Source organism: Myiozetetes cayanensis, unplaced genomic scaffold (assembly GCF_022539395.1).
Source record: "Myiozetetes cayanensis isolate MyiCay16 unplaced genomic scaffold, myiCay2020 scf1211, whole genome shotgun sequence".
Lineage (NCBI taxonomy): Eukaryota > Metazoa > Chordata > Aves > Passeriformes > Tyrannidae > Myiozetetes > Myiozetetes cayanensis.
The window spans coordinates 1-11,032 of NW_026086840.1; the positions used below are offsets into that span (position 1 = coordinate 1).

The 11,032-nt window shown below is 53.0% G+C and overlaps 1 protein-coding gene across 1 annotated transcript; it reads left to right on the forward strand.

The window, feature by feature from the left end:
- The first annotated feature begins 6 nt into the window (after window positions 1-6).
- LOC126635950 (butyrophilin subfamily 1 member A1-like) lies at window positions 7-10,186 on the forward strand. The gene is made up of 10 exons (XM_050307621.1): window positions 7-34; window positions 341-439; window positions 1,318-1,659; window positions 2,503-2,778; window positions 3,098-3,199; window positions 5,432-5,599; window positions 5,946-6,098; window positions 7,552-7,719; window positions 8,498-8,524; window positions 9,454-10,186. The coding sequence occupies exons 2-10, from the start codon at window positions 379-381 to the stop codon at window positions 9,990-9,992; spliced, it is 1,836 nt and encodes a 611-aa protein (XP_050163578.1). The 5' UTR covers window positions 7-34; window positions 341-378; the 3' UTR covers window positions 9,993-10,186.
- The last annotated feature ends 846 nt before the right edge of the window (window positions 10,187-11,032 follow it).

Below are 11,032 nucleotides of genomic sequence, written 5' to 3' on the forward strand. Positions count from 1 at the left end.
CCCTATCAGTGCTCACCTTTGCTGACTAAGGCAGGTAAGCTGGTGTGTTAATTAAGGTGTCCATCAAATTTCACAGCAGGCAGTGAGGGGTGGGTTGAATTTTCCTCTCTTGCATCCCCTGTCACATCCCCTGGGAGTGTGTTAGAGAAATTCCCAGAGGCTGCAAGGATAAATGAGATCTCTGGAAAGGCACAGGTTTTCTTGATGTCTGAACTCAACTGTTTGAGTGCTTTGCACTTTTAGAAGTGGCAGCTGATGGCAAGTGGTGGGTGAGAGAGATCAGAGGGCTTTGGGACAGGATTTCCCTTCTTTGTGCACTTCCCTTCTGTGCCTGTTCCAGGTCAGCTGAGGGATTGTCCCACCCCTGTGACTGCAGGGATGGACCGGAGGAGATGGCTCCTGTTGGCTCTGGCTCTGCTCCTGGCCATCCCTCTCTCAGGTAACACTTCCATGTGCTGCTCTGCTCCTGCCTGGGGGATTCCAGTCTGCAGAGGAGCAGAAGTGCTCGAGCTGAGGCTCCTGCTCTCCTGAGAAGGCCTGATTGGAACTCCCAAAGAGCTGGAGCTGCCCTGCCCCTCCAGCCCATTCCAGCTGGAGTTTCCCTGCCCTGGTGGAGCGGGGGAAGGTCTGAGCCAGGGCAGCTCTGCCGTGTCCAGCCCAGCCCCAGCACCAGGAGCATTTCCCTGCCTGCCCGGGCAGTTTGCATTGGCCCAGCTGCCCCACTGCTGGTGGCACAGGGCTGCCAAGGGGCAGGACAGGCTGGGAAGCTGCAGCAAATGGCTCTGGACATGCTTTTGTGCTTTTTAACTTTTTTCCTTTTCCACAAAATATTCCCATCCTGTACAACTTCTGTCAGTCTAGTTTCTCCCTCTCCTCTATGCCTTTGGGCTTTCCAATTTCCCCCGTTCCCATTTTGCCTCAGAGAAAAGAAGAAAAGGAGAAAGTCAGTGAGTGAATGCTCAAAACAAAAATGAATCTCTCTTTTATAAAAACAGAAGAAAAGGTGTGAACCATTTTCATCAAATCATTAATTCTCCTTTCCTAAGTATTTTTGAAACTGGTAATTTCCCCAAAGATCTCTTGGACTCTTTTTTTCTGACTTTTTTTTTTGCATCTTTCTGTGATTATCTAATGTCTCATGACCTGAAAGTGCATTAGCAAAGGGGTCAACATCATTAGTGAACATTTGCAACTTTTGTTTGTTCTCCATTCTCCTTGAAAGGGAAAAAAGGTCTATCCCAGTCCTCTGTGTCCTTCACACCAGTACATTTTCTGATTGATTCCAGCCAGATGCTCACTTACATTTGGTTTCCACAGGAAGTTTCGAGCTCACATCTCCCAGAAATGTGGTGGGCATTGTCGGCCAGGATACAATCCTTCCTTGCACCATCTCTTCCACAAAGCCACTGGACAACCCTGAAGTGCAGTGGAGGAAAATCACAGATGGACATCCAGAGGACATCTACACATACAGACACTCTGGTGGTGAACCAGTGCAGAAATACCGTGGGCGGACATCAATGCCAGGGGACGGGTTTTCCACTGGGAACGTGTCCCTGACACTGAAGAACGTCCAGCCAGCAGATGAAGGGATGTACAGCTGCACTGTGACATCCAGGGACTGGAGCGCTTACACGACCACCAAGCTCAGCATTGCAGGTTGGAGACTCCCTGGGCTGGGAGGGCAAGGGGGAAGCTCTTGCAGAGGGAAAAGAGCTCTCTGAAAGGTCACTGTCCCCCAGCTGATGCCCCTCATATGACCCAACACGTCACCTCCCACTCACAGCAGCCCGTGGGCCACGTGGCACCTGCCTTTTGATCCATGGGACACTTGATTTCTGAGTCACTGAGGGGTCTGTAGGGAGCCAAGAGAAGTCAACCCATGTGCCACCACCCAGGAGGGGGAACTGGTGATGTGACCAGCCCAGGAGGGTCATGGCAGCCCTGGCAGTTTTAGGCCAGAAGGAAGGAGCTTTAAAGCTGAATGTCCCAGCAGACACAGAGCCTGCCCTGCCTGTGGGAAGGCAGCTGCATTGTGTGGGAAATGGAGCAGGCAGGAACAGCTTGGTAAAGCTGCAAAGAGACTGGGGCTGAGTTGCTGTGCCCAGAGATGTTGTGCAAGCTCCATGCCCAGCCTGAGCCTTGCTGTGAGCCATGTGGGGCTGGAGAGCTGCAGCAATCCCTGCTGGGGAGGGGTGAGCCCAGCTGGGGGATAGACGAGTGCTCAGCATCCCTGGCTGTGGCACTGACAGGAATGGGTGCCCTCCCTCTGGGGACTCCTCAGCTGGGCTAAGGAGATGTTCTGGGCTGCCAGTTCCCCCCAGCTGGGCAGTTGGCATCGTTTGTGTGCAGGGATTGATAACGTCAGGTGGAGCTGGTCAGCCTGGAGTCACTGAGCAAAAATAGCAGGACACTCTGGAAGAAGCAACAGCTGTGAATCCAAGGTAGAGCTGGTTCCATGGAAACACACTTCTCCCACTCACAAACTCTCTTGCCTTTAAGGGACTGGGGAAGTGTTCCTTGAAATTCTGGGCCCCCAAGGAACAGGGCTCAAGCTTGGCTGCAGATCACACGGATGGCTCCCTGAACCAACTGTCCAGTGGGTGACAGAGGATGGGCAGGGTCTGTTTGCAGACACTGAAATACACCAGGACAGCAGGAAGCTCTTCAGTGTGTGGAGTCGAGTCACAGTGACAGGAGAGGAAGTGGGAAAAGTCACCTGTCAAATCCTGAACCCCCTGGTGCAGATGGAGAAGAAAACTACTGTGCGCCTCTCAGGTGAGTCCCATCGTCCTGAGAAGCCTTTGTTGGAGGCTCAGTGTCTCAGGAGCTCTGGAAGGCTCTTTCCAGTTCCAGGGAAGGCAACAGTCCAGCCAGATCCCAGAGCAGCCCGGGGCACTGCAGGCAGGACAGGTTGCAGTGAGAAAGGAGCAGGGTCCCTCTTGCACATCCCTAGAGAAGGCAGGATCTGCCCACCCATGTAGGACTGGGACTGTTTTTCCCTTCATCTCCACAGGAACTCTTTGGGTGGGTGCTGAAATCTGGGGAAAATACTGAATATTGCCACTGATGACACTCAGATATTTTCCTTTCAAAGGTGCTGCTTTTCCCCGTTTGTCTCCATTTGTCCCTGCCTTCTGGACAGTACTCACTGTATTCCTTCTCACACTGGCTGCTGGTGCTGTTCCAGTGTTTCAAGGTAGGGGCTCATCAAGGGAAGTCACCTCCTTTGGCTGGCAGTGCTGTGCCTGGTGCCCCCAGGACACTGCTGGCCCTCCTGGCTGCCAGGGCAATGCTGGCTCCGATTCAAGTGGCCACCAAGCAGGACCCCCAGGGCCCTTTCCACGGTGCTGCTCTCCAGCCTCTCGTTCCTCAGTCTTTCTGTATATCCAGGGCTGCTGATCACAGATGAAGAATTGGCACTTGCTAAGCTTCCTATGGTTGGTGATTGCCCATCTCTCTAATTTGTCCAGGTCTCTCTTTGCCTTCAAGGGAGTCTATAGCTCCTCCCAGTTTAGTACAACTGGAAAACTCACTTAATACCCTTCAGTCCAGTGTCCAAGTAGTTTATGAAAATGTTGAAGAGATCTGGGCCTAAGATGGAGCCCAGCAGAACCCCATAGTGACCAGTGCCATCCTAATATTACCCCTTTACTGTAACCCTTCAGAGCTGGACCCTTCACCCAGAGGTGTCAGTGGTGTCCTAGGGTTTTTTTTTAAATTTGAGGAGTTTTCCTCTCAGAATTCTGCAGGTCACCATCTTAGTCACCTCACAGTAGAAGCTGTAGCTGGAATCAGTATCAACCACCACCCCCCCACACAAACACAAACACAAACACACACTCTACCCCCTCAAATCATGCTGGAGTTCTCCTTTTCCTTCCATCTGCAGTGGAGGTTCAGACTGACGTAGCTCTCCCCTGTCTGTGAGTCTCCTCTCTGCACCACTGGGAGATACAAACCTGACCTCTCTGGTGTTACAGGTGTTCAGCACCCATTCAGCACCCTGAGCCATCAGTTTGGTGCTCAGGGCAGACCCTGCTCTCAGCAGGAGACTCCACTACACACCTCCCACGCTCCTTCCACCCCGAGCAGCTCTGCCGTGTGGGGACAGAGGCAAAACCAAAGTCAAAGCCGAGCGTGAAGAATCCATCTGAATGGCTAAGGAATCTGCAGGGACCAGAGCAGAGCTGGCAGGGAAGGTTCTGGGAGGAGAAGGGTGGGAGCAGAACAATCCCTGTGTGGGGTGGCAGGAAGGGATGGGGCAGAGTGAGGCTTGGGCAGCCTTCCCGTGAAAGACCTCGTGGTGCTGCACGAGAACTCTGGGGCAGCCAAGGCAGTTTGATGGCCCAGCAGAGCATCAGAGCAGTGGGATGCACTGATCAGAAACCCACAGCCCTGCTGCCAGGCTCGTGGTTCACAGCACCTCATGTTTCCTGGGCTGGATGAGTGATGTGTTCTCCCCCAAAGTTCACCCCCATGCAGATGTCCAGGCCCCCGGGGTGCAGACCTGCCCTGGCAGTGGCTTTTCCCACCACACACCAGCACAGCCTGGACTCTGCTGGATCCCACCCTCCCCAGATTCTGAGGCAGCTGTTTGTCTGTCCCTGCTCTTTCCAGCTGGGATGGAGGCAGGGGAATATTCCTCCCTCAAGGAACGCTTGGAAATCAGTGTGGCCTGGGATCCCACCCGTGGCCGGTGGGGAGTGAGGGGGCAGTGGGGTTCCTGTCAATACTCCTGCCCAGCAGCACAGCAGAACCAAGCCCATGTTCATAAGGGCTCACAGTGGTGCTCAGACTCCTTTCAACAGACAAAAGCTGTGAAAGAGAGGACTTCCCATGTCAAGGAGTAAGACTGGAGCTCCAAGAAAGAGGCCAAGGCTCTTTCACAGATCAAACTGCTACTGAAAGTGGACTTGAAATCCAGGGAAGAGGTAAAAAACGGTGCCCAAAGGTTCATCAGCATGGGAATTCCCCTCCCCTATTTTTCAGGTATGAGTGAGTTCTTTACCAAGGCCTCTGAACTAGAAAGGATTCTCTGAGGAAAGAGAAACCTGGAGCACAGAAATTAGTAACAGGCAGGACAGGAGGGAACTGATTCTGAGTTTTTTGTCTCCTGCCAGGATAAAGAAAGAAGACGGAAAACCAAACTAAAACAGCAAAAAAAACCCACCAAACCAAAACCCCCCAAAAATCCAAAACAAAACAAATGAAAAGAAAGACAAGACCCAACAAAACATTTCCAAATTCCCCCATCAGTGCAACCTCTGAGGTGAGGGAGAAGAGAGGAAGCACCAATAAAATATCTTCAAAAGAGACCCTCGAGAAAAGACTTTAAAAAAGAGGGTTTGAGCATCCTCAGGGCAGATGGGCGGTCTTCCCTTCGAGAATGCAATGTCATTGTCTCAGTGACACCTGACTTTTATCACAGGAAGGTCACTGGAAGCAAATACTCCACGGGCTGTGGAATCTGTGCTGCTAAAGGATCTCCAGCAGCTCTCTCAACAAGTTCAAACTCTGCAGGAAGCTCTCCAGGAAGGGCAGGAGTCCACACAGCGTGACCTTGAGCTCCTCAGAACAGAGCAGCAGAACGCACAAGGTGAGCGAGCCCGTTCCCAGCAGGCCTTCATTTCTCTGGAGGCAAAAACTGGCCCACAGGGAAACCAACCTGTGAGCAAGGCCTTCTCCCCTCCTCCCAGTGGGTGCACTGGGCAGACCTTGCATGGGAGCAGCTCTGATGGCTCAGGCCAGTGGGACACCTCAATGCTGAGATGGCAGCTGGAGTTGTCAAGGCCCCTCTTGTTTCCTTCATCTTTGAAGGGAGGGAAAGAACAGCATCTTCTTGGTCCTTTCTAAGGGGAAAGGCCCTGTGTCATCAGTAGGAGAAGACCTCACCCGAGGGAGGTCAAAATCGTGGTCCCAGTGACACCAGTCTTTTTCCACAGACAGGACAGTGGAGGCCCTGGAATCCACGCGGCTGAAAGAGCACCAGGAGCTCTGCCAGCAGATTCAAAGCCTTCAGCAAGCTTTGCAGAATGTGCAGGACTGCACACAGCGGGACCTGAAGATCTTCAAAACAGACCTGGAGAACCAGCTAGGTGAGCAGGGCCATTGCCCAGAAGGCCTTCATCTCTCTGAAGGCAAAAGCTGCTCTGCAGGCAATCTGTCCTGTGAGGTCGCCCTGGAGAGCTCCTCAAAGGGGATGGAGAAGGACAGTCCTTACATGGGGAACAGCTTTTGGGATCCTGACATTGAAACACCTCCATGCTCAAGGGTTCTCTGCAGGGGCTCAAGGACCTTCTTCTGTCCCTCATTTTTGTAGACTGTATATTGTGAATTCTCTCATTCCCTTGAAGTCCTGTCCCTGTTTCTCTCCCTGTCCCCACTGCCCTTCTCCTCCTCCCCCACGCTGGTCCCATGCTGGGGGAAGCCAGGCTGTGCCCACCCTGCGTGTCTGTGCCCATGAGAGCCCCCCATGCTCCCTGCTCAGCTCAGGGGCATCTCAGCAGGCACTGCAGGAGGTGGGGCAGGGGAGGCAGCACCCAGAACTCTCTGCCCAAAGTCCGGGACCTTCCCCTGGGCGGGCACAGGGCCCATGTCCATCCCAGGGGCCACTGAGCAAGGCTGAGGCCCCAGGAACATTCCTGAGACCACAGTGCAGCCCCAGGGCTGGTGGGGGATGCACCACCACACCTTCCTCGTGGCACAGAGTGTTTCCCAGGGCCCACAGAAGCTGCCTGGAGAGATGGAGTGGGGTGATTCCTGCCCTCCACGCTGCCCAGCAGGCCTTGGTCAAGCCTTCAGGAAGGCTCCCAGGGAGGGTTCCCAGGGCTCTTTCCTAGGGCAGGGACTTGGAGAAGTGGGTTTGGGTCCCTGAGGGAGTAGAGAAGTGAGTTCTTCTCCAAGGTCACTGAACTAGAAAGGATTCCCTGAGGAAAGAGAACTCCCTTGTGCAGCAGCTCATTTAGTGACCAGGCAGAACCTTGAAGGGAATCCAAATAAGGACCTCCTTTGGAGTAGCAAACACCTGAGAATGGAACTCACCTGGGATATCAACCTTGTCTTCCTACTGAAGATCAATCAGGAGACAAAGTTCCATGAGCACAGACATTGGATGTGTCTGTGAGCACAGGGGCCTGTGGAGAGCAGCTCTCCCTGAAGGAGCTGGTGCTGCAAAGGACGGGGAGTCAGCTGGGGCACAGACACCGGTGTGGGCCTGCTGAGACCCAGGTCGTGCTCCTGGGACTTGCTCAGGCAGGACACAGTGTGTGTTTTAATCGCTTTGAGCTTCTTGTCCCCTCCCTGCTGAAGGACAGAGGGCAAACAGAAAAACATTCCCACAGTGAACCTCCAATAAAACTCTGAATTCCTGTGAGGTGAGAATTTGGAAGGGGGAATGAACAAGATAAAAACCCACCAGCAGGGAGAACTAAGAAGAGACTCCTGAGAAGAGAATGAATTAGAGTTTTTCAGCATGCCCATGGCAGATGGGTAGTCTCCCCTTCAAGGAGGCAATGTCAGTGTCTAGGTGATACCTGTCTTTTTCCACAGGAAGGTCACTGGAGGCAAATACCACAAGGGCTGTGGAATCTGTGCAGCTGAAAGATCTCCAGCAACTCTACCAGAAAATGCAAGCTCTGCAGAAAGCTTTCCAGAAAGGACAGGAATCCACACAGTGTGACCTTCAGATCATCAGAACAGACCTGGGGAAAAAACAAGGTGAGCAGGGCTATTCCCCAGCAGGCCTTCACGTCTCTGAAGGCAAAAGCTGCTCTACAGGAAAACCATCCTGTGATCTTGTCCTGCACAGCTCCTCAAAGGGGATGGAGAGGGACAGTCCTTACATGGGGAACAGCTTTTGTGATCCTGACACTGAAACACCTCCATGCCCAGGTGTTCTCTGCAGGGGCTCAGTGTCCCTCTTCTCTCCCTTGTCTTTGAAGGGAGTGTTTAACATGGGCTCTCTGTGACCCAATATGTGGTCAAGGTTTCCACCTCCACGTCCTCCTACACACTCATCTTCCTCACACCAGAGCGTTGTCTGTTTGGAGAGATGGAGAGGGACGATCCCAACCCTCCATCCTGCCCATCAGGCCTTTGCCAAGCCCTCAGGAGGGCTCGCAAGGTCTGTGCTCTTTCCCCAGCCCTCCAGCAGGCAATCCATCCACACCAGTTCAGAGGAGGTGGGAGGGGGAAAGCCGACCTCCTTTTCAGTCTGGCCATTCCTCTGGCTTCTCTTTCCCATCTGAAAAGGAAGGAGAGGCCAAGCTGATCTCAGCAGCTTTTAGTCTTCCATGGACGTCAGAGGGAGCAAGTTGGAGACACGAGTCCTGTGCCTGGGGAACAAAAAATATCACAGCCCCAGATTTACTGTTTTCTCTGGAAGATTCTGACAAAATGAGAATAAAACCAGTTAAGAGAACTGTGTAAATGTGTGGGATCTCCCCAGCAAGCCTTGACAAACCCACTCATCACTGACTTTCTTCTTTTCCCACAGACCTTTCAGAACTGCGGTTCTACGAAGGTAAGTGTAGGGCAGGTGATGGAGGTGAGTCCTCAGAGCCTGAGTGCAGCTCTGGAAAACACATCCAACCCCCTCAGAGAGCTGTTTGCAGAAGAACACACTCAGATCAAGGGTGGTTGGATGACTTTTTCTCCCTGCCCTGTGCTGCCAAAGGCCCTGCCTGTGCCTGTCAGGAGCATCTCAGCTGTGGGGAGCAGGGGCAGCACTGGCCACTGCAGCCCCCCCTCCCACTCCTGCTTTGGCCTCTGTGGCCTTTCAGCAGAAGTGTCTGGAGCTGATCTGGCTGCACTGCAGGAGCAGCTCCTTCTTTAAATCCGAGCTGAGCCAGAGGAGCTCAGTTGGTGCCATTGCACCCTGCTCGAGTCCTTCCAGGGGTTCACTGATGAGCCTGGAAAGCTGAGGCAAGAAATATTTCCTTATCCTTGTGGCAGCGGAGTTCACTCTTCCACTCTCATCCATGTGGCAACAATACCCTAGATTGGTGCTGTCCTGTTACTGTGGACAAACTGCCTACACCTTGAAAATCACCCTCAGGCTTTGCCAAGGAGTTAATCCTGACACCCAAACCTAATTGCAGCTGCTGTCACCTCCTGGTCCTTTTGCTCAGGCCACCCCCCAGCAATGCAGAGGTGGAGGGAGAGGGTGTCCAGCCCCACAGGCTCCTCCTTGGGGCTGCCTGCTGGAGGCCCAGGAGCTCTGGCTGAGTGCCTGGCACTCGGGGTGTGCAGGCTGCCAGTCTCTCAGCAGCCCAAGGAAGGGACGTGGCAGGAGGGAAGGGAGAAGCTCAAGGTGCCCTGAGGCTGCTGAGGGCACCTGAGCCTGGAGGGGGGGAAGGACAAATGAGAGGGGGATGAGGGCCCAGAAGAGAAAGGCTCAGAAAAGCAGAGCTTGTGTTTTCTGCTCCTCATGGCCTGACCTGACCATTGCAGTGTTTGTCACCCTGGACGCTTCCACGGCTCATCCCAGATTGGGAATATCTGCGGATGGGACGAGAGTGATGGACACTGGTGTCAGCAGAGACTTGCCTAGGAATGAGAAGAGATTTGATTCCCATCTGTTTGTGTTGGCAAAGGAAGGATACACATCTGGGAGACACTACTGGGAAGTTGTTGTTGGGAGAAGAAGCAGCTGGGCCGTGGGTGTTGCCCGGGAATCTGTGACTCGCAAAGGGCCCTTGACTCTGTGCCCTAAGAACGGCTTCTGGGTCATAGGGTTGGCAGATGGGCGAGACTATTGGGCCTACACTGATCCTTGGACCTATCTGAGTGTGAGTGGGAAGTTGCAAAGGGTTGGAATCTTCCTGGACATCCCAGCCAAGCAGGTGACTTTTTACGACGTTGATAGGAGAGACGCTCTGTTCGCTTTTAGCACTGCTGATGGCAGCAGCCAGAAGGGGAAATGCATTCCCTTCTTCTCTACGTGCCCTGCTACTACCAACCCTGACCCTGAGCCTCTGGTAATAGTGTAGTTTTGTGATGATGATGATGAATAGCTCACTGTGCATTTCAGAGGTCAGTAATGTACAGCCAGCGACCCAATGACAGTGTAATGAGGCTGCTGCCTAATTTGTGTCTCCTGAACAAAGCTAATGAAAGAGAGGACAGATCTGTCATGCTGGTCAGCTCTGAGGGTTTTTACATTATGCATCAGAATGAAAAAAATTTTGAGGGAGATTTTTTGTGCTCAGGAAAAGGAAATGGTCTTTCATGGTTGTATGGAAAAAGTACTTCTTGTGGAAAGTGAGTTTTCCTGAAAAATTGCTGCCGTTTTCCTGATAATCCGTGATTTGTCATTTTGTTGAGGAAGGACAGTGATAGAGCATCTTTGTGGGCACCTGCAACCAAACAAGGTCACCCTACAACAAATGTCCACATGGATTTGGGATTCCTCCAAAAACAGAAACTCTGCAGCCCCTCTGGGTGACTCGTGCCTGGGCTTGCTCATCCTCAAAGTAATAAAGTCTTTCCTGATGTTCAGAGGGACTCTCCTGTGTTTCAGTTTTTCCAGTTGCCTTATGTTCTGTCACTGGCACCTCTGGGAAGAGCTTCATTCAGGTGTTGTAGACATTGCTGAGATCCCCTCAACCCTTGTCCTCTCCAGGATGAACAGTCCCTGCTCTCCCAGCCTTTCATCATGGGAGAAATGCTCCAATCCTTAAATCAGCCATGTGGGCCTTCCCTGGACCCTCCCCAGTCTGTGTCTCTTTTGTCCTGGAGAGCCCAGAACAGCAGGAGTGGCCTCTCCAGTGCTGAGCAGAAGGCAAAGATCCCCTGGCTCAGCTTGTGGTTTCACTCCTGCTAACACTGCCTGGGGTACCACTATCCCTTGGTGGGAAGAGCAGGTTCCTCAGCCTGGAGCCCAGCAGAGCCCTCGGGTCCTTTTCTGCCCAGATGTTTTATACATCTGGGTGTCCCCCAGCGTGTGCTGGTGCCTGGCCTTGTTCCTCCCCATGTACAGGAATTTATTTGCCCTTCTCCTTGCTGGCCTTGCAGAGGTTCCTGTCAGCCC